This window comes from Aspergillus caelatus, assembly GCF_009193585.1.
Source record: "Aspergillus caelatus strain CBS 763.97 unplaced genomic scaffold BDV27scaffold_216, whole genome shotgun sequence".
Lineage (NCBI taxonomy): Eukaryota > Fungi > Ascomycota > Eurotiomycetes > Eurotiales > Aspergillaceae > Aspergillus > Aspergillus caelatus.
This window is the reverse complement of record NW_022475479.1, coordinates 25,256-46,950: the sequence shown is the minus strand read 5'-3', so window position 1 is coordinate 46,950 and position 21,695 is coordinate 25,256. Positions and strand designations below refer to the sequence as shown.

The window sequence follows — 21,695 nt, the reverse complement described above, 5'->3', positions numbered from 1 at the left end:
CCTTAACCGACCGAAGCACGCTTTTCAGATTAAGGAGGACATCAAAGGTCCAATCATGTCACTCACGTTCGGCTGGCCTGTTGCTTGGCCTTGATGCGTATTTGACGCGGGGCCACCACTCTGTACTTCGGGCATCCATGAGTGATTCCATCACGATCAAGGTCCGTCTCTTGACCCTCAGCTACGAACAACACCCAGCTGGGCCCACTCCACCTGTTCTAGCCAAGTCAGACAGACTGAGGCAAAAAAGGCATTGGCTTTACGTACATGCATTCCATGTGGACTGCATCCAGAACACTATAGTAAGCGGTGTCTGCAGTATCTGAGAACCCGTGCGCTAGGATCAACAGCCTTTCAGATCCAATGATTGCACCATATGGCACATGGTTTCGCTCAGGTACTCGCATATCGAACTATCCATCCTTGTTCAAACAAGGAAGTGTGGACTATGACGGTTTTTACCTCTTTTCTTCCTTGTGCCTTTTTTTCTTTTCTTTTCTTTTTTTTTTCTTCCTTTCACTTTTCCGTATGGCGCTATAAACTACTTTGTAGTTGAAAAGAGAAGGGGGGGGGGGGATAATGGAAAGAACATTAATGTCTCCTGATTGTTTTGAGGCAATTTGTCCGTATCGCATACGGATCTTCGTCCTATTGGACAGTTCAAACATCTAGGCCACACTTCATTGGATTTTTCCAATACCCAACCGGAATAAAAGGGCTAGCAGTATCTTCTCACATGTACCCACCATATTTTTCTCAACGGTCATCAACAACGGTAACAAATATTGTGGCGACCGAAAATTAAAACAATAGAAGGCGGGGCAACAATGGCGGGGAATAGACGAAGTCGATGATGAACAAGAAACGTATACGAATACCTCATAGTACTCAAGTGGGAAACCCATTAGGTGCTAGATTCTGCATAATAATATGACATGTCCTGGATCCAGCTGTGGACCGTTTTATCGACGAATAAACATAGTTCCACTGTTGCGGACGATCCATTTTCGACATTCAATCACATCAATTCGATCAACACCGGAGACGAATTCCCACTCCCTGTCCCGGGGATCGTCTTCATTCCTGCCTTACGAAAAGTTTTCCCAAAATAAAAGACTTCTAGACTCTCTTCCAGACCAATGTTTCCAAGAAGGTCCACGGTGGGCCGTCATTATTCATCAACCAAGTCCGTTCTTGCCCGCACTCTAGATTTTATCTTTCTGTTGTCTGGAGAGTAGTATGACATTGTTCTCGGCTGTTCAGCTTGGTCTTCGGCAGCCTCACTTTGCGCTGCGCGACTTGTTCATTCCAATCCAAATTAGTTCATACTGTAGGTAGCCGCATGGGGCAGGAGACCACTACAATGAAATAAAAACGCCGATGCGGTGCTTCATGCAGCTGGAGGGTGATTGCAGAAATGTCGCAGGTACCTGATTTGGCCATGCGCACATTGAGTCATTTCACAAAAGCAAATCTTGGCTAAGAATGGTATGTGGGAGGGAGAGAGAGAGAGAGAGAAGGTGATGTGCAAAAAAGCAAAGACCATACTACTTGATGCAGAATGGAGGCGGGGAGCATCACGAGTGAGGGTTCACATGCCGTATTACTCGATTGGGACAATCATGGGATTATCTACCGGAGCTCTTTCGTACTGACAACGGAGTCTTTCACTTAACTAACTAGTCAATCCTTCTCGAGTCTATGGCTAGGCTGAATATTACTATACGTGTTCCCCAGTGTTCATTCTGCATCTGCATGCGGCCATTTTGGCACTGTCATCATACCGCAGTTTAATATCGCAATAGCACGGAATTTAATCTTCAAATAAACTTACACGAACGAAGCACAGCTTTAACCCTACTATAACCACTTTGGAACAGATGAGCAATCACAAGAGTTAAACCCATCCGTCCTCTCTCTCTCTCTTTTTTTTTTTTTTTTTTTTTCTGGGCGAGTAAGGATACTATATGTAAACGAGGATAGCGAATTCGGTAGTCTTGATCGGACAGCTCACTTCTGTCTGGATATCCAAAGCCACTCAACAGACCACGATTGATACTTGGCTGGCGTGAACATCTCGTCATCAATGAACGTACATTAGTAGATTTGACAAGCTGCGAAGTTTCGTTGAGACTAGATGATTGTCGTTCTGGACTGCAAGGTCAAGCTCTTTCTTTACGTTTTCTTTTATCTCAAACTTTATCTTTTAATAATAGCCACAACCATCTCTCGACGAATGAGCAAAGATTAGTATTAAAGTAATTCTCAAGTAGAAAGGCAGTTTCTGGTGGCCGAAACCCACAAAGTGAAATGACTTAGATATTACCCCAGCGATATCTAAGCAAAGAAATCAACTGCATGGGTTAGAAGATCATGTTAGTAGCAAGGACTATGGCTAGAGGGCATACAGTACTAGATAGTAGAGGCTAAGCTTTGGATTATGACTAGCCAGCACATAGACCAGTGTATATCAGCTGAGGGAGAGGTAGGTACAAGAAGCATAGTTTTACCAAAACAGTGAAAAGTAAAACGAACGAGAGGCAATCGACGATGGCAAAAGACGAATGCGGATTGACCTCTCAAAATAACCTCCTGCTACTCCCTTACAGGATAATTATGCAATCCCTTTGGGGGCCTGAGTACGAATCTCAGCCTTGTCGTTTTTTGATGCTTTGACCACTTTTTTTTAATTGCATGTACGGAGTAGACTGGGCAGGCTTGTTGAACAGTGTAGGGAACTGCCCTGGTCGAGCAAAACAGACCGTCGCTATAAACCTACTGAACGACGTATGTACTTAGACAAAGGGACTGTAGTAGAAATTCGTTATTTTATCCTGGGTATCACAATATAATACAAGTATCTAAGCAACACAGCCTCCTGGGTTCCTGTTGCTTGTTTATCATTTATCAACTTCCATAGGATCGCCCGTTCCAGTTTCCGTTGCTGCTGTAGGTGCAGGTGCAGGTGTAGGTGTAGTAGCTGCAGCTGCAGCTGGAGTAGACGCGTTGGTAGTACAGTCAGAAGTTTTTATCTCACCTGCTTTATCCTTGTTGCCCTCGGCAGGCTCACCATCACCATTGCTGTCCTTCTTCTCACTCACTTTCTCCGGCGGCGGAGCCTTCGGATCCAGAAAGCGCTCGGGGACACCCCGTGCAGCAACCCCGGCGGGGCCCACGTAGCATCCGAGCATAGTGCTCCAGGCGTACTTCTGAGCGACGGTATTTCGGATTTCATTGTATGCGTATGCATTCGCAAAAGGAAGAGCTGTTTCGGGGTCCCGATAGCGCGACGGAAGGGATGTGATGACGCAGAGTGACGAAGAAATCTCTATTCAGGATGTAAGCAAACTTTGGAAATAAGATGGATAGAAAACGGGCCCGCTACATACTGGCAAGCCTTGGTGGCTTCTTTGCATTGAAATAGATGCTGAACTCGCGGCTCTGGGCAGTCTTGTCATCAAAATTCTCCAACACTGTGAGAGTCCTCCCAGCGTGTTCGATGACTGGCGGATGCTGTGGAATTTGGGGCTGTGGCACCTCCCCGTCTGTAGCAACTGGCTGAACTAGTTGTACCTCCGGAGCTACCTGTTCCTGTTGAATCGCCGCAGTCACCTCTCCTTCTTGATTGGGCGGTACAGGCGCAGTGGGTGCATCCGGGGCAGCAGCAACACTAGAGGGGGGTGAAACAGCCTGAGGGGCTGTAACTGTGTCAGGCGCTGGTTGAGTCGTTGTGGATTCGGCAGCTGGTTCCTTCGATATAGCGATGCCATTCCCTTCCGGGGGCGTCGGATCTTGATTCTTCTGCTCCTGCCCCTGTTCCTGTGACTCAAGTTTCGGGGTCGGGACATCATCTAACATCTGTTTATCTTCTGTACCTGGAACTGGATCTTTTGCAGCTTCTTCAGGCTTCGACTCGACGCGGCTTTCTGACGCTTGTTCGCTTTCTGGCACATTTTCTGTAGCTTTGTCCTCAGGTGTCTTCTTTGGCAGTCCCGTTCCCTCCATTTGTGACCCTGCATCTGCAGTTGGTTCGATGGTTTGCGCGTCATCGGACACGGGTTTAGGAGATCGAGCAAGCGAAGGAGTCGAGACTGTAGAGTCGCCCGTGGCAGTAACACTTGTACTTTCGGGTTTCGCGTCACTCCCCTGCACGGGGAGAGGGTCCGTTTTCTCGGTTAGTGTAGGGTCTTGTGTTTCTTTCGACGTATTCTCCCCACCAGATGTGACTGGTCCTGCAGCACTTTCAGAAATGGTTGGGGGTACGGGCTGTGTCGTGGCAGGACTGGTAGTAGAGACATCTGCAGGCTTTTGTTCTGTCGTAGTTTTCCCCTCCTTGTCCGACTTCTTACTTTTCTTACGCGTATTATCCTCCTTTTCAAGCTTCGGTGTAATGTCGACCTTGCCGAGGCGCGTCAAGCGACCATCAACCCAGGTAGCTACACCACTCCAGTAAGACATAACAGGACCTTCGAGACGACGGTTTTGAAGGGCCTCGATTTTGGCTTTTCTTTCTTCCGCTTTTCTCCTTTCCATCTCCTCCCATCGATTGAGGCTCTTGCTATTCTGTCTTTCAACCCTTTCAGCTTCGGCAAGGCGCTCGGCTTGTGTCATCTCCTTGGGCTTCAAGTGCGCCTTTCTTTTCGCCGCTTCCTCCATAGTCGCTATGAGTCGAATGCGCTTCTCCTCACTATCCTTAAGTCGTGCATGCGTAAGTTCCTTGTTCTGCATCGTTTGGCGACGTGAGGATGATCGTGTGGGCCCCTCCTCCGGCGTAGGAATCCATGAAATACGCTCCGACTTCTTCTTTGGTCGAGGGGGGGCGGGTACTGCGGACACGGCGGTAGGATCTATCTTAACTTTTTTGCTTGTTATTTTAAATCGAAGATCTTGCTGGGCCCTTCGCTTTTTCTTTTCTGCCTTCTCTTCCTTTTGTAGTTGCGTTTCCCCTTCGTAGTCATCAGACCGAGCATTGGGCCCTTGGTCCTCCTCGTCCGAAGATGAGTCTAGGCCCATATCGTCCTCCTCTCCCCCTTCCTCCTCTGCATTGACGGAGAACTCGTTATCATCATCGACTTCCTCAAATAGAAGAGCGAGGTCATCATCGGCTTCTGCATTGAGAAGGGCAGACATGTGGCGTCCTGCTGTGCTTCGTTTTGATCGTCCCTCAATGAGGGACACCACTGGCATCTCCTCTTCTGCGGAAGATTGGCCGACATTATCATCCGCCATTTTCTGTGTAACTTGGGAATCTAGCGGAGGACGCGACAATGGCTTGGTTCAAAAACTGGCCACAGATATCCGTCCGAAGAAAACAGATATGACAGAATCCGGCGTGGCGTTCCGTTCCGATTGATTAAAAAATTCCGCAGAGCTTGTTATCATAAATGTCAGAGGCTTGTTGGGTTTGCGGAGTTATGACGGGCGGGCGCTGTAAACGCCAAAAAGGAAAACGGAAAAAGGCGCGTAAAGTAACTAAAAGTGAAGAAGGGTAAACTCAGTGGACTGCTTTGCCATGATAAGCGGTAGGGGGCCGACGTACGGAATACAGTGTGGCTAAAGATCTGCTTCAGAGAAACCGGGTCCGCCTTAGTGAGATAGATACTTAAATGGTTCATGGGTGGGTTGGCACAATGTGAGAATATACCTTATGTAGGATCTCGCTGATAAGCCTGGATCGGTGTTGAAAGAAGCTTGGGGGCAAGCACAGCTACTCCCTAACCAGAGATAGTTATACAATCCCTTCGGGTGCATGAGTTCGAATCTCGGTCTTGTTATTCCTTTTTTGCAACCCCTTTCTCCGCTTCTCCCTCCCTTTGATTCATTCTACTTTCATTCTGCTCTTTATCTAGTGCTTTCCAAAGGCACTGGTATGAATTTTCATTCTACGTAAAACTTATGATGTACCTCAATATACTTTGATTTGCTGCGCGCTTTAACTGTTCCTCAACAACGGCCACCTCCTGGGGCGACTCGCGCTCATTGTTATTCTACTATAATTATATGTAATTGGGCCTCTAGTGTTTGGCTTCATACGGAGTACTATGGTATGCACTCACTTGTGGGCTGGTGACGATGAAGGAGGGAGGGGAGGGGGCTTGTCACAAAGCATATGTGTGTGGGCGTGTATCAGGGATGTGAAAGATCAGCTATTAACCTCCAAGAAACCCACTGAACACTAACCACTCTCCTTCTCACACACTGTACCATGCCACAGGACGCCAATCAATGGGTCCAATCACCTGTACTTACAGCACCTGTAACACCTGCATCATGTCAGCAAGCAAGACTCCATTGCCAAACAGGAGATAGATCAGTGGAACGCGGGGTTTAGCATGTTTCAGGGCTGTCAATCAGATGGGACTAATACAAACTAGCTCACACTTTACTCAGCGCTCCCAGGGTTGAAAATTAACATGGCCTTAAATATGTCCTGCGTTACAATTCTCAAGGGCTCATCCTATGAACCCTATCCTTGAATTCGAATTATATGGCCAGTATATGTACATATGTCCATCATGGCATCATGAGAAACCCCAATCATCAGGGCAAGGGATGGATGTCATTGTTTAAGCTAATGAAAAATTTAAATATGTTCCTATAATTGACCCATTGCCCAGTGAATACAATGTATTGGAGCTCAGACGCCACATGACCGGACAAATGTTCATGTCTCAAACATTTCCGAGGAGTGGAGAGGTATTATGGCAGCCATGTATGTCCTTTGAGTGTCACAGGTACTCTGTCCCAAAGGCATAGATAGTTGGTTTAAGACGACACCCCCAAAGGAAGATAAAGATGAGACCGAAAAAACAAGGGGGAAGAAGACTAAAAAATAATGAAAACGGAAAAAAAAAAACAAGAAGGAAAGGGGGGAGAGAGAGAGAGAGAGAGAGGGTATGACAGACCGCAACGAATGCGTTATTTTGTCCTCTTCCAGAATTTGGTTCGGCAAGATCTATGGATGGAACCAATGGAGCCGTTGGGGACGTTGACTCGTGCGCCTACCTAACGAAGAGAATTACAAGGATAGATACCTGATGTTAAAGCATCAATATATCCCATGTGAAAGCAAGTCTCTCAGATAAAAATTGCAATCCGATGTTAGAAGAAAAAGAATCTACTATAAGCAAAAGATGAATGACATTCTATCAAATCTAGTAGTAGTATTGCCGGTTCCCTTTGAATACTATCTTCCTAGCGGTAAACCGGTGACCAACCATAGTAACAGTAATATGACATTTCCTTGCCCCGGGGATCCGGCAAAAGAACCAACCGCCTTCCCTTTCGCACTGTCGAAGTCTCTTTCCAACTCTTTTCCCCTTCCCATCAGCTCTTCGAGACCGTACCTTACGCTTACCACGACTTGCCTGCGTCTTCTTTATTTTCCATCCTCACCATTTTTCTTACAATATCGTTTTCTTTTCTTTCCCCCCCCCCCTCCCAAAAAAATAATATTTCTTCATTTCCTCTCCTCTTTCAATTAGAATATTATTCACTTTTATTCTATTTGTTTTGCACTCTTCGGTCCTTTTCTTTACTGTCACTATATCTTTTTTGACGCATCTGGCCGGAAACCGCGCAGTTTATTTTCCAGCCACCCGTTCAAATCAACTTGGTCCTTTCGATCCGCAAACTTGCGAACCGTTGCTTTCTTCCACCTTCGCCCTCTCCCGATCATCTATTCGAGACGTCTTGCTCGTGTCCCTTGTGGTCTTTTCGGGTGGGCCTTGGTCGCCTAGCGATAATTATTACTCTGGGGATCTTATTGTTAGGTGGATCGTGGCAGTTGGATCTGAACACTAGCCAAGATTATCATCATCTACCAGTGGTCGGCATCGATGCATAACGGACAGATTTCTGCGCAGAATTGATATTGCCTCTTCCGCTTTCTGGGTGTTAATTGCCTCTGTTCTAGCTTACGTATTATTTTGACCAAGCCCTCCGGTTGACCCCGCTACGAACACCTTTCACACACCGGTCCGACACACTGAGCGCTTGTTAACTGGAGTTCCCTCGGATCAAGCAGTGAGTTCATGAACATCTCCGGTGATATCAATTGGTGCTTATACTCCACCAGGCATTTTATAGCTGTCGAAGAATTGTACGATCAACACATGGTTCTTTTCGGGAACGTCTCCGACTGAACTGGATTTCATCCTTCCAACATCATCTATTGCTCCATAGGAAAATTATAATCTGGGAATTCTGGTGCCTGCCTTTTCCAAAGGCGGAGGGAAATAATCTATAATGCTACCTGTTTCACGACCTGAGGGCCATATGAACCTCAACTATATTCCCACCACTCAACCGATGTCTGGGACATCTACGGGACGCAGCTCCCCGAGCGATTTGTCCGCTGCCGCCGCTGTCAAGTCACCTTTTGGACCAAGCGGCCTAAATGGTGCTGCAGGGTCGATCGGAACTGCGAGGCTAGGGGCTGGATCCCCTTCCCATGACCTTGGAGCTCGCCTATACTCGAAAAGGTTGGTAGTATACCCCTGTTGATATCGCTTTATTGGAATTGTGCCATTGACTCGCTCCTTTCGCTTTACTAGAGCACGAGAGATCCAGGCGGAGGAAGGCGTCTCTCCAAGTATCTGGGGTCCCCCTACCAGTGGCCATTCTACCCCGCTTCGCGAAAACATCCCCGAGTCCCCGAGCCAAGAGGGTTTCCCTGACCTGGTGCCCACTTCAAGTGGTTCAATCAATAGCCCTGCACGGAGAGCTAGAGCTGGCACGGTGCCCTCAAGATTTTCACCCGTTGGTGCGCTGAATGAGGCAAGCCTTCAACAATCTTTTATGTCTCAAACTTCTCGGCCCACGCCGTCGACTAGCCCCTTTCGCCCCTCTGGAGTTTCTGGTATCGACACAGGTGCGACTGCTGCCCCTGTTGCTCCTGTTGCTCCTGTTGCTCCTGCTAGGGGCACAGGCTCTCTGTCGCGTCTCCGAGCTGGTTCGATGCCACAGAGGGCAAACTTCCTCGGGTCGTCTAGCCCGTTTGGACCATCCTTGTTCTCTACTAGTTGGGCTACGGGGCGCGACCGGGCGACCACTCTCACGAGTATCCGATCTTCTGAGGGGCCTACTTCTCCTAGCCATTCGTCCTTTTCGAGAGATGGACTCACGGACACCGATGTCAAGACCCTGGACTACCTGGGTCTAGCCGAAACCCCGCAGCAAGCACGAGCCAGTCTTGTGCGACCCTCGGTGGACATGCTCCTCCAACAGCAGCAACAACAGCAACATCAACAGCAGCAAGCGTCTACTCTGCCACCGTTGCTGGCGGAATTAGCTATGATGAAAAACAACAATAGGTTTCGGTCATATTCTGTGAATGCTAAGGAAAAGTACGCAGACGATGAAGACCTTGAGTACGAGAGCCGTTACTCGCAGGTTCCTTCAGGTACTGTTACACCCTCAGCCGCAGCAACTGCTGCCCAACTGGCTGCTACCCAGGCTCAGATCCATCAACACAATTTGGCTGTCCAGGCATTTGCTAACCACGCCTCCGTCAACCGGCCGCGGGCGAGGACTGCCGGAATCCTCGAGGCCCCTCCTCAGCGATCCTCGATTCGCAACTATCTAGCCACTCCTTCGCGCCTTGAGAACAGTTTTAGCGCCGCAGATTTGAATATTGCGGAGAGTGGAGAGTATGATGAATTGTCGGAGGCTGTGCAGATGATGCATCTGGGCGGAAGTGGCGCGCCTAATCTGGGCATGCGGCAAGGTGATTTGGTTGATGAGAATAACCAGGATGGCCCGACTCGTGCCTTATGGATTGGCAGCATTCCGGTTTCTACTACAATCACTTCTTTGGCAGCCATTTTTAGCAGATACGGCAAAATCGAATCCACTCGGGTGCTGACGCACAAGAACTGTGGGTTCGTTAATTTTGAGCGTGTGGAAAGCGCTGTTCAGGCCAAATCGATACTCAATGGCACGGAGATTTTCCCTGGTGCAGGCCCAGTCCGAATTGGATATGCCAAAGTTCCTGGCACCTCTGCATCCGGGACTCCTGGGGTTAACGGCATCCAGTCTTCTCCCACCCCTGATCCCAACGCTAAGTCGACCGCCGCTGATGGCGTGGAAAGCTCTGATTCCGTGACTGCTGTTCCGCAGATACCTCCCCTTCCTGAGCTCCAGCCAGAGATGGTGCAGATTGTCAAGGAGTTTGGTGCTAGTGACGAAGATATGCTTAATATAACTGCAAGTATCCAGCAGGCCATCGCTTATCAGGCATTTGAAGACGAGATCCCTCCCATCCCTGAGCCTAGTCAGACCAGGATGTTTGATGCTCCACGTCTTCGCGATATTCGCAAGAGAATCGATAACGGTGCATGCTCGGTCCAGGAAATCGAAGAGACTGCGATCTCGATGCTACCGGAGATTGCAGAGCTTTCCTCTGACTACTTGGGCAACACTGTAGTGCAAAAGCTTTTTGAGTTCTGCTCTGAACCGATCAAAGAGCAAATGCTTGTTCAAATCGCACCACACCTCGCTGAGATTGGTGTTCATAAGAATGGTACTTGGGCTGCGCAGAAGATCATTGACGTCGCTCAGAGTCCAGATCAGAAGAAGATGATTGTGGATGCGCTCCGCCCGTACACCGTCCCGCTTTTCCTTGATCAGTACGGAAACTACGTTTTACAATGTTGTCTTCGCTTTGGCGCCTCGTTTAATGACTTCATTTTTGAGACTATGCTGAGCCGTATGTGGGAGGTCTCCCAAGGTCGGTTCGGAGCTCGCGCGATGAGAGCCTGCCTTGAAAGTCACCACGCCACCAAGGATCAGCAGCGCATGCTTGCGGCCGCAATCTCTCTTCACAGCGTGCAGCTCGCGACAAATGCTAACGGTGCGCTTTTGCTCACATGGTTCCTCGACACCTGCACTTTCCCTCGCCGGCGAACTGTGCTGGCCCCAAGACTTGTGCCGCATTTGGTGCATCTCTGCACCCATAAAGTTGCCTATTTAACGGTTCTAAAGGTTATTAACCAACGCAATGAGCCCGATGCCCGTGAAATAGTGTTGAAGGCACTTTTCTTCAGCCCTGGTGATGAGGTCTTGGAGAAGATTCTGAGCGATCAAACATCAGGGGCAACCTTGATTTTCAAGGTTCTGACTACGCCATTTTTCGATGAATCCATGCGTGCAGAGGTTGTGAAGAACGTGTCGAAAGTTCTCACCAAGCTAAAGGCCACACCAAGCCAAGGGTATAAGCGACTAATGGATGAGGTCGGCCTTTCTTCTCGTGGTGGTGCCCGGGATAACCATCATGGACGGGATAACTCAGAGAAACAACACCAGCGTCCCGCCTCTCGGCCTGCGCCTTCGAATTATCCTTCTCAGTCATCCGTGGACAGGCAGTACAACGGGCAGTTCGTTCCCGCTATGCTTTCTCAAAACTTAGATAATGCCCGGGCCGATCAGCAGTCGAGTGTTGCGTCTTTTGATCCTTATACTATCAATGGGGTGAATGGTCTGGGCTCGACAGGTACGATCAATTCTTTGAACGGTGCCTCGGGAATGAACGGCTCTGGCTTCGGTCAAGATCCTTTGTTGCCACTTCAACAGGCGCAGTACCAGGCTTATTTGGCTGCGCAATCTCGCGGCGTCTCACCTGGTGGAGTTTATCCGAACCTGGGTAACGCTAATTTTGGATATCCGGGCGGATCTCCCTCAGTGGACAACCTTCGAGGCATGCAGGCTCAGGCTACCCCCTTGTCTGGAGCTACGCAGATGAGCCCTCCAGGCTCCATGCTTAATCAGTCCGGATTTGGCCCCCAGCAGTTTAGCCCTGTTATGAACACGGCTCAGATGTATCAGTATCCTCCTCAATTTAATTTCCAGCAACCTGCCCAAGGACAGTCTGCTGGGGGACGACGTGGACGTGTAAGTGGTTCCTATTCTATATGTGAGCAGCGGCTGCCTCGTACAGAAGCTAACATCATCTTTCATTAGCGCTGAGGTTCGCATATGACCTTGTAATCCAACTTTGTTTCAACTTTATGTATAAAGTTAACATTTTTTTCATTCCACTTTTTGCTACTTTTCCGGATACGGAGTAGTATGGTTATATGTATGAAATGACCCTTATCTCACCTAGACTGACGCTGGATCGTCTTGGAAGAGGGGGAAAGGAGAGACGACAGAGGGAAAAGTGTTGTTGATTTTTATTTCCATTTTCATTTTCGTTTTTATCTCATCTTTAAAGAGCATGGTGGTGTCACATTTGTCAATATAGCATCAAGTGGTGCGAACCACCGAGTTTCAAGCCGTGTTTCTTCAACCATAGTTGTGTTGGATACAAGGAGAGTTGTCGTTGTTCTTGCTGTTTCTGTTGTTGTTTTTCTATCACTCAAAGTCCTGTATTTCTTGTGGTCTCAATCTTGCAGTGGGTTTAGACTGCTGGCGATGTGACGAATTTCCTTGATAGTCTCGATACGAAGCTTTTGTGAATGTTTGACCAGCGTCGCCTGTATCTCGTTAGGAATCCATATTATCTAAAAATAGACAACATATTCATATTTTATTTCCCGTGCTTGTAGTTCAATACGCGTTTAGCTTTCTTTCTTAGCCCTGGGGAACATATATATATCAAGGATTGGAGAATTGTCTGTCAGACATTTTCCTGGGACGATCCGTGCAAATCCCCATCCTCATCGCTACTTCTCCGATATTCCCCAAGAACAGTGGCGTTGCGAAGCCACAAAACAGTTAGCAATCAGCAATGACTCGATCCTCAATTCTCTATCAAAACTCTCAGAGCACAGTCTTTCTTCTTGACATTCCCACGTCCATTGCTCTCGCTCAGGATTTTTCACCAATCCAACAGGAGTCATCATCAGACTCTTCAGAGCTAATCTCGAGCACACAGGTCTGTCTAAGGCATATCTTATCGTCAACACCCCTAAAAGACCCTTACCCTGGATCTACGGAGCCCAAAACGGATGTCGCGAGGGCAAAAGTCCTACAAAGGATTCCTGTTTCGGAGCGAGAAATCTATGATGCTATTTCGCCTTTGGTGAGAGAGGCGCTGCATGAAATTCGGGTGAGTCTCGGGGGTGATGAGTGGTGTTTTGAAAGAAGGACCTTACCACCTGACTCTGGACGGAATTGTGCTGCTCGTTGCCCCGAAGGAAATGTGTCTCTAGGGAAAAGAAGTCGAAAAAGTCAAGAGTCCAGTGGGAATGATGACTGCCGGTTCCCAGTCGAGGACTACACGGATTCAACCGTTCCTGAAAAGTCGACCAAGCTACGGGGCGTGCCTCAGAACCCATACCTGGTCAATCCGCCTTTGATCCTCTCGCCTGGGTTGAATTTGTTCGACTCCATGTCGGGCCTTTGCAATCTTGTCGTCAGAAATACGTCCTTTGACCATGCAACGGTGAGAGCTGGTTGCGTATTGGAAAGGCGCGACGACTCAACTGAGACCAAGTGCGCGCAACACTATAACCATACGTACTATATACCACCACTATCGAGCTTCTTACTTTGCAAACTACCTATATCACAGTCTGCCACGAAGCCCAACAGATTCCCAGACCCTATACCTGGTCTCTCTCAAGACCGGAAATTCGATTTAATCCTTCTTGATCCACCATGGGTGAATAGATCTGTTCGACGCAGCGGACATTACCATACGCAGCACTATCTCGAGGGTGATCTACTGACGCAGCGTATTCGAGATATCCTCAGGGTGCACTTGCAAGACAGTCATCGCATCTTCCGTTGCGGCACTTCTGATGATCGTATATCGGCCCCAAAGCCGCCCGAGCCACAGACCCAAAACTCTATAGCAGCCATATGGATTACCAACTCTGCAAAAGCGCGGAGAACAGCCTATGATGCTATCCAAGGCGCAGGTCTTTCCGTCTGCGAGGAATGGATTTGGATCAAGACCACGACAAACGGGGATCCTATCACACCGATAGATGGTCTCTGGCGGAAACCTTATGAAGTTCTGGTCATAGGGAGGAGGAACAGTCCCCAACTGCCGGCTGGTTCATCGGAGAAAAGTGGTGGCGGTGTCGTCACTAGGAGGTTCATCGCTGCTGTTCCAGATGTGCATTCCCGGAAGCCGAACTTAAAGGAGATTTTTGAGAAAGTTTTCTTTGACGATGCTTCTCCTTCTCCTAAGTCGGAAGATCGCACAACTTATTCCGCCTTAGAGGTATTCGCACGTAATTTGACTGCCGGATGGTGGGCCTGTGGAGATGAAGCCCTGAAGTTCAACTCGGAGGAATGGTGGGTCCATGAAAAAGATGCGAGCTTGAGTTGATCTGAATTGGTTTATGATGTATGTTTAGATACCAGATTTCCTTTCTTGACATCTCTGTTATACATAGGATAATTATAGAGCCATGAATGACTTCTATCGTTACATACGTTGACACTACATACACCGTAGATACCTGGCCATTGTCTTCACCTGAGCTACTCTAGTCTGAGCAAACCCAGCATATGTAAACTCCCAAACACCTATTCGAATATGTATACACAAACGAAAAGATACATTTAACATGTCCCTTAATCAAAAACAGGCCCCAAGCTGACCAAACTGAACCTCAAATCCGGGTTACCACCCTGAGCCTCAGTCTTCAAGAATCTCCTAACTCCCAAGTTAAGCGCCTTCTCGCTCAATGCATCTTCATTCTCATCCAACTTCCCCCTTTCCAACGGGCCCTTCCTCCTCCCGTCCAACTCCCATAACTTTCCATCAACTCCCTTCACAAATGCCACAAAGTGCAAGTCAACGGAATCCTCTGCCTGGGGGGCCGTAGTATCACCCAACTTCGCCGCATCAGCATGAGCGCTCTCCAGTGCCTTGCTCTCATACAACAGATTAGCTCTGTCAATAGGACCAAGGGGCTCTGCATCCCGCAGAAGACCATCCAAATCCGATCCAGGAAGAACCTGTTTCCGAGCCTCTCCATTGGACACAGCGTGCAGCAATCCGATCAAACCGCAAGCGTTCCGGATCGTCTGTTTAAACCACATGACCGGTTCCGAGGGTCCCGAGCCATTATAGTCGGCGAGTTTGCTATCTTCGGATACGCGGGATGATTCGTAGGTTTTGGAGACGGGGAAGACGAGGAGGAGGGCGTGCGAGGGACGGGGAACGAAGGCTAGGAGGTCTGGCTCGTCGATTGAGTATACGTCTGTGAAGCCTAGGGTTGGTGGGAGACCGAGCTGGTGGACTAAGTGCGACATCACTTCTGGGTTGTTTTCTGTGTCCATTGGGTCAGTTGGTGTCTTCTTGCCTTCCTCTGCTGGCTTGGAGTGGGGTATTATATACCGAGGGGCACGAAGGCCTTGTTGGTTTCTGGGACATCTACATGGTCTGTCATCTTGCTTATCGGTTCTTTCCTTGGATATATTAACACAGAGTTTTTGATGTGAAATGGTATGAAACGGTAGGTTTCTGAGGTCAAAGTGGAGTGACGGAGTTAGTAAAATGTTGTTAGTGAGGGGTTGGAGCTGATCTGCGGGGTCGCAGTTAAATTTATTTATATAGTACTAATTAAATCGGGGTTTCCGCCTTCCAGTCAATGACATGACATGTGACGGCCTTAAATGTTTACGGACCTGGTTTGGCCCAGTCAATATATTGATCACATGGGCCTGTCAGTTATGTTTATGTAAATATGATTTATTTCGCAGAGAATTCATGCAGATAATTTCATGGGAATATGTCTCTGTCATAAGTTCATATCAGTCATAACCATGTCTATGGTCTTCCTGTCTATAGCTAAGCACAGTTCTAGTTCTGCAATGGCTTCACTCCCCGTTTCAACGGTTCATAGATATCGGTCCACAGCTCACTGGCTTCCCCAAGGAAATAAGACAGGCTGACATCGGCCATACTCGCTTCCTCGTCGCCAGAGATGGTCTCCAACTGAGAAATAAGGTTCTCCAACCCAAACGCTTTGCCCGTAGCCTGCGTAGTGCCAGCTTCCAGCATGACATTAACAATGTGAACGTGGAAGTGATAATATGTCGGTTGGTCTGATGACTGTCAGTTATTGTCCCCTCAGGATACCTACATGATACCACTTACAGTGCACATAAAGCTTGAGCTGATCCAGATCCAAATCCGGATACATATTCGCTGTACCCTCTAGCAACCGTTGACGCAAATACTTTAACCAAGGGATATGTTTCTTCTTCAAATCTCGTAAGCTCCAGATATCCCTCCGCTGCACAAGAGCCAGCAGATGCAACGAGCCCATCGTTTTCCGATCCCAGTTAAGATCAGGAAGCATCAGGAACCCATCCTCGGGACCGTGACCCTGGTCCCGAAGAATAACATCTTCCTGTTCCGTTCGGCCCTCAAGGATGTTAAATACCCAATTCAACCGGCCCTCCTCCCGCTTGGCACTCATATACGGCCGGATATAGTACCGGTAAATCTCAGGTGTTTCGGTCACCATGCGCAGAACCTGATCGGAGTACTTCTTGATATGCTGCTCGGTGCACGGCCAGATGAGGTTCAGTTTGAGGTCGGCAGATTGGTGGCCCTCACTGTCCACACCTGACGATGCTAGGTACCAGCGGTAGATGTCATTATCACCCAGGTTGTTTACACGGGTAATTGCAGAGTGGAACGCCTTCAATACCTCGAGGGATTCGGTAGCGAAGGCGGCTCGTTCGGCTATGAGAATGCCTTGTTTTCCTTCGATTGTTCCGAGGAGAGCGATGCGGCGGCCACTTTGATCTATGTATAGCTTTCTTAGTTACTAAGGTATTGACAATAGCCACTTGTAATAATTCAGGGAGTTCGAACCTTGCCTGAGCAACCTGCTGATCTCAAACTTCGAGATCAGTGCTTCGGGTACCACTTTAGTATCGTTGCCGGCTTGCATGATTGTGTGGGGTATCAAAAAGTTGAAGGTTGATCTTGCTTAAATTTACCCCGTATCTTTAATACGTGCCCGGCAGAATAGTGGGCGGTCAATACTTATCAAGGTGTTATCAATACTGTGATCGATCTATGTAACGGCAGGAAGCTAGATAGGTGCAACTCAGGGCATCTGAATCTACGATTCAGATTTATGTGATCTTTTGGTCTTGTGGAATAGAGAACCCTGGCTATATCTCTTACAGTATATAGCTCTTCACCAGAAGGGCGAATATTCAATGATTCAACCAGGCAATGCACGCTTCGATCTTGGAAAGTATATGATTTGTCTATATGCTAGCAGTATAGTCTCTTTTGACACTGTATGTGGCTCCCGGACAGCACGTCGTAATAGAATGATGCCGCGCACGCTAGAGAAAGCAAAGCAAGGAACCGAGCCGCCAATAAGTGCTTCTGTACGTAGAAATTGGATGGAGGCATATTTCTAGCCGGATTGAAATCCTCATGGCGGTCATAAGCAGGATCGCGGATATTTCACCATTGATAGATGATCATGCGTCAAGCACCATTCACCATAGATCACCATGGTGATATGAGGATGTCAATGTGCGACGGCTGGCCAACGTGTCAAACAAGTGCGGCCGCATCTTGTCAGGCGCCGCTGCAATTTCTCTAAGGAGAGTACCCTGTAAAGACCAGAGTCGTGTTCAACAGGGAAGTGTCTATATACCAAAATGGTTTCGTCGCGTAGGATGTCCACAGATAAACCAGGGCCGAGTTCATGAAGACTTCTTTTCGTCATTAGGCTGGCAATGCATCTACTCGTGATCAGTCCTCGAACACGCAAACGCACAAGATTGAAAAGAGTAAGGGGGGAAAGAATGTTTTGACCCACCGCTTCAGCCAGTTTCAGCCACTCTTCAACTCCCTTGACGAAGGAGTCGTCCGCCGCAGGGGTCAGTTCGTGACCCCACACCACATATTCATTGAAAGTAGCTTGTTTCTCCAGGATCTTGACTGGCTCTTCCTGTTCCGTTTCCTCGCTGATCGTAGAGTTTGCGTTGCGTTGGGTCGGTGGCATCACACGCTCTGTTGGGAGCGCAACAATCCCTGAGTTGGGTTGTTAGTCTGTAGGATTTACAACAGGCATATAATTACTCACCTTCGTAACCCTCTGGAATCGCAACACGTCGGCCTCGCAGCTTACGGCCGCGGAAGTAGGCAGTTTGTAGGTTTGTATCTGCGCCAATCAGTATTTTGGAACTCGAAGGCTAATGGGAGCGCTGACCTTTTTCATCAGATTCAGACTTCCAGTAGCGGCCCAGGGTTCCAACGGGACCATCATAATGAATTCGACAAGGAAGAATATTGGGAGTAACGGTCTTTGTCGAATTCGCGTGTTCTGATCCTGAGGACTGTTGCTGAGGTTGGATAGCGAACATGTTGCGTTTGGATCTTAATTCTAATTGACTAGTGCAAACAAGAAGTAAATGAACCGAATACAAGGAAGTTAGCTGATTTGTTAACAATCCAGGATGTTGTTCTGTGAGCTGGATGATGATGGATGGGAATAGACTGGAACACGCGTCGCGTTCTCCGCGTAAAGTGATTTAAAATGCCGTTGGGAGCGGAAATTTCCGACCCCAGAGCATCGACTGATCGACTGTACGTATAAATGAGCACTGTAGTCTCTCACATCTCAACTTCAGACAAAATACGTCGATAAATGCCAAGGACCAATTATGTGTAATAAAAGCGTTCCAATTCTATATGCTTGCTCGAGATACAGTATGCAACCAGGGAATCTATGATCAAAGTAGTCGGGATTGGATGATATCAAACGCCATAGAATTTGGGTATATTAGACAAGCTTGTATTTAACTTAATCACCTCTTGCGCGTCTTCTTCTTCTTCTTTTTCTTCTTCTTCTGGTCATCTCCATTCTCCTTCTCAACCACTACCCGTACCGGCCATTTCTTCAGGTGTTCCTTCTCGAATTCATCTTTATCTCGCCGATATAAGAGCATTGTAGCCTTAGCATCCTCCACACTAGAATGAGCGCCGCTCTGAATATCCAGACCTAAAAATTCTGAAGCCAACATTTTCAAGCGGGGAGAACCGCCCCCGGCAATCTTTCGATATGGTGGGTGTTTGCTAGTGTCTCTAATGTCGCGCTTGGGATGGCTTAGAAGAAGTGCATCCAGATCGTTCCGTAAGGCATGCCCAACGAGTATTCGCCCATCCATGATCTCTGCAACATCTTTTTGAACTTGTTCAAGGGACCGGGCTTCCACCATATGCTTCGGTAATATGCCGCTCACATGTGTTCGCCAATCCGTGACCATTTCTTTCGGTCGTACAAAGGAGTCATATACTTGTTCGCCGTTGAAGTTGACAATACTGACACGTGCAAGAGCCGAGTCGTTGTCGGGGTTAGGGCCGACTCCCACCATCTCGCAGTCCATCGCAACATATTTACCTAGTTCCGCACTAGCACAGGATTAGCAAACGGTTGAACTAAAACATATGGCAGAGAGACAGCAGAGATACTAACGTCGGTGACCGTCCCTCATTGACCTTCGCAATCTTCACTTCGGGTCGCGGCGCAATCGAGGTAGTAGAAGTCTTCCGGGAGATAGTTTTCACGACGGTTTCTTGAACGCCATCCTTGTCTCCATCAGCAGCACTGTCGGCCATTCTCTTCCTCTTTCTCAATACACGAGATTGTTCAAGTTTGGTTTTCCCTTCGACTGTCTCCGTTTTTCGCTTCTTTACCACACCATTTTGGCCTTCCCGCTCCGATGTCTTGCGTTTTGTAGAGCTGGAGACGGGATTCTTTTTCAGCGTCTCCTGGAGTTTCTTCCAATTGCTGGAAAGGGTTTTCACATCCATTCCAATGGTCAAATGGATCTTATTGCATTGTGCTCTGGTTCTGGATATGCGATGTGAGGGGATAAGAAAGATATTTGATGCGGAGGAGCAGCTTTCCAGAATCGACGATAAATCCGATAAATTGCGCTAAAGTTAAATTTTCGGACGGCCCACTTGGGAGTCTCGAACACTTCCGGTCCTCAGTTTTCTTTTCTTTTTTTTTTCTTTTTTTGGCTGGCCATAACTTCCCTATATGTACTCAGCTTATCAGCATTGATTTACTCCCTTATAACACCAATTATAGGGTGTATAGATTAGTTTAGTAACTACACAAAAGCTTTAGTTTATACAATATAAGCAGCCTTTTAATGCCCGATGCGGGGTATTGGAAAGCATAGTAACTTTTTATATCTAGCAACGCCTCATTATACAATAGAAGTCTATGTGAAAAGAAATCAACATGGAAACGAAAAGGGAATCTATTTACAGGCCTGGAACCTTGAAATCCTTGTGACCCCATTTCTCCGTCAGCTTTCTCTTTGCCTTCTTGGGTTGTGAAACAGGCTTTCGAGATTCTAACTTTCCTTGAACGATTAACGTCCGGAATCGGTCGTCGAGCAGATTTCCCTCTGGCTTAAGCAAGCGCAGTGAGTCCTGCAGTTCATCTGGTAGAACAACCTCCAGTTTTTGCTCGGGAGCACTGGTGTGAGGTTAGTAAATGAATAAGATACAAGTAGAACTGGGGAAACGTACTATGTCCTTCCACCCAAAGGCTTTCGTCGCAAAGCAGTATCATCACCTTCTCCCTCAGAGTCGGAAGACTCAGCGCGCTCAAGCTCTTGCTGCTTCATTTTCTCGGCAATAGCTTTTGCCTGCTCAACCTGCTCTTCCTTCTTCTTCATCTGTGCCTCCCATTTTGCTTGCCTTTCAGCCTCCTTACGTCGCTTAATCTTGTTTCTTTGTGCTTTCGTCTTTCTCTCTGGACGTTTCTTCTTCAGCCAATCCGGAGTCTCGTACTCGCTTTCGAAACCTTCCCAGGCACTTTCATCGTCCGACCTCACCTCGCCATCGTCATCCTTGGCCTCGGCAATCAGACGCTGTCTTTCTTCTTCTTTACGCTCCTCCTCCAGGCGCTTTTTCTCTGCCTCTACCTCCTTGGCTCCTTGTTCCTGTAGAAGACCATCCCAGTCCTCAAAGGTTGGATTATAACTTGTGCCAGCGTTCGGCGTGCGGACAGCCGGAATTGCTTTTCCATTTGCGGCAAGTGAAATCGGGGCTTCCTTTAGCGTTACAGGTGCAACCTTCGGCTTCGGTTTCTCCAAGAAATCAAATTGCGGATCTTCCACAGGCGTTGGATCTTCAGCATCAGCCCAGGGATCATAGAATTCACCTCCTACGTCCTTTTTGATGGGTTTGCCTTCTTTAGCGACTTGTTTTAAGCGCAGCCAATCCTTGCGGGTAACCCAGTCGCTCTTGTGTTTCTTAGTCTTCGGTTCGAGAACGCCATCTGTCACCTTGGAGTTGTTGCGTTTGCGAGTGTCTACCGCTGGGATGACCGACCGCTGGGCAATAATTTCTTCCGATTTCAGCGGCTTGTGCTTTTTCTCGAATGCTTTGCGAATTTCTGTCGAGCCAGTGGTATCGAAGGTGAACAGCTCTTCAGAAGGCTTCTCTGCCAGGACACCGCTTCAATATTAAATCAGCTTTTGAAGCATCGAGAGAAAGGGAGTAAGGTCATATTTACCCTTTGATCTCCTCATCTTTCAGCAACCGGAGACCTTCTTGGACCTCCGTGACATCCACATTCTTTCGCCACGCCTTTTTACCCTTACGGGAAGGTTGGCTGAATTGTCTGGGGGCATCTGTGGAAGGAGACATTTTATAGACCTTACCAACTAGATTGCAATATCGAATTGTAAAGTGGGAAGTCTTTTCCTTTTTCCTTTAGCGCTAGTAGATAATCTGA

General features: G+C 47.9%; 6 protein-coding genes across 6 annotated transcripts; 2 read left to right on the top strand and 4 right to left on the bottom strand.

Moving 5' to 3' along the window:
* Positions 1–7,877: 7,877 nt before the first annotated feature.
* BDV27DRAFT_41651 (putative RNA binding protein Jsn1) lies at positions 7,878–12,529 on the top strand. The gene is made up of 4 exons (XM_032076581.1): positions 7,878–8,025; positions 8,078–8,483; positions 8,556–11,889; positions 11,959–12,529. Exons 2-4 carry the CDS (start codon positions 8,248–8,250, stop codon positions 11,962–11,964), a joined length of 3,576 nt encoding a protein of 1,191 aa, XP_031923439.1. The 5' UTR covers positions 7,878–8,025; positions 8,078–8,247; the 3' UTR covers positions 11,965–12,529.
* A 198-nt stretch (positions 12,530–12,727) lies between these two features.
* Positions 12,728–14,278, top strand: BDV27DRAFT_161755 (MT-A70 family; the record flags this gene model as incomplete). The annotated part of the gene is made up of 1 exon (XM_032073273.1): positions 12,728–14,278. One exon carries the CDS (start codon positions 12,728–12,730, stop codon positions 14,276–14,278), a length of 1,551 nt encoding a protein of 516 aa, XP_031923438.1.
* Positions 14,279–14,389: 111 nt separating this feature from the next.
* On the bottom strand, positions 14,390–15,487 carry BDV27DRAFT_41647 (ubiquitin carboxyl-terminal hydrolase). The gene is made up of 2 exons (XM_032076579.1): positions 15,296–15,487; positions 14,390–15,227 (listed from the first exon to the last, which is right to left on the bottom strand). Exons 1-2 carry the CDS (start codon positions 15,345–15,347, stop codon positions 14,527–14,529), a joined length of 753 nt encoding a protein of 250 aa, XP_031923437.1. The 5' UTR covers positions 15,348–15,487; the 3' UTR covers positions 14,390–14,526.
* Positions 15,488–15,588: 101 nt separating this feature from the next.
* On the bottom strand, positions 15,589–17,003 carry BDV27DRAFT_41646 (putative mRNA decapping hydrolase). Its single transcript, XM_032076578.1, has 3 exons — positions 16,784–17,003; positions 16,058–16,714; positions 15,589–16,005 (listed from the first exon to the last, which is right to left on the bottom strand). Exons 1-3 carry the CDS (start codon positions 16,860–16,862, stop codon positions 15,761–15,763), a joined length of 981 nt encoding a protein of 326 aa, XP_031923436.1. The 5' UTR covers positions 16,863–17,003; the 3' UTR covers positions 15,589–15,760.
* Positions 17,004–17,169: 166 nt separating this feature from the next.
* Positions 17,170–18,399, bottom strand: BDV27DRAFT_134640 (ribonuclease H2 subunit C). Its single transcript, XM_032068343.1, has 4 exons — positions 18,147–18,399; positions 18,021–18,098; positions 17,754–17,968; positions 17,170–17,676 (listed from the first exon to the last, which is right to left on the bottom strand). The coding sequence occupies exons 1-4, from the start codon at positions 18,298–18,300 to the stop codon at positions 17,638–17,640; spliced, it is 486 nt and encodes a 161-aa protein (XP_031923435.1). The 5' UTR covers positions 18,301–18,399; the 3' UTR covers positions 17,170–17,637.
* Positions 18,400–18,744: 345 nt separating this feature from the next.
* BDV27DRAFT_148774 (uncharacterized protein) lies at positions 18,745–21,607 on the bottom strand (the record flags this gene model as incomplete). Its single annotated transcript, XM_032070961.1, has 5 exons — positions 18,745–19,348; positions 19,413–19,679; positions 20,217–20,429; positions 20,483–21,415; positions 21,474–21,607. The coding sequence occupies 5 exons, from the start codon at positions 21,605–21,607 to the stop codon at positions 18,745–18,747; spliced, it is 2,151 nt and encodes a 716-aa protein (XP_031923434.1).
* Positions 21,608–21,695: the final 88 nt, after the last annotated feature.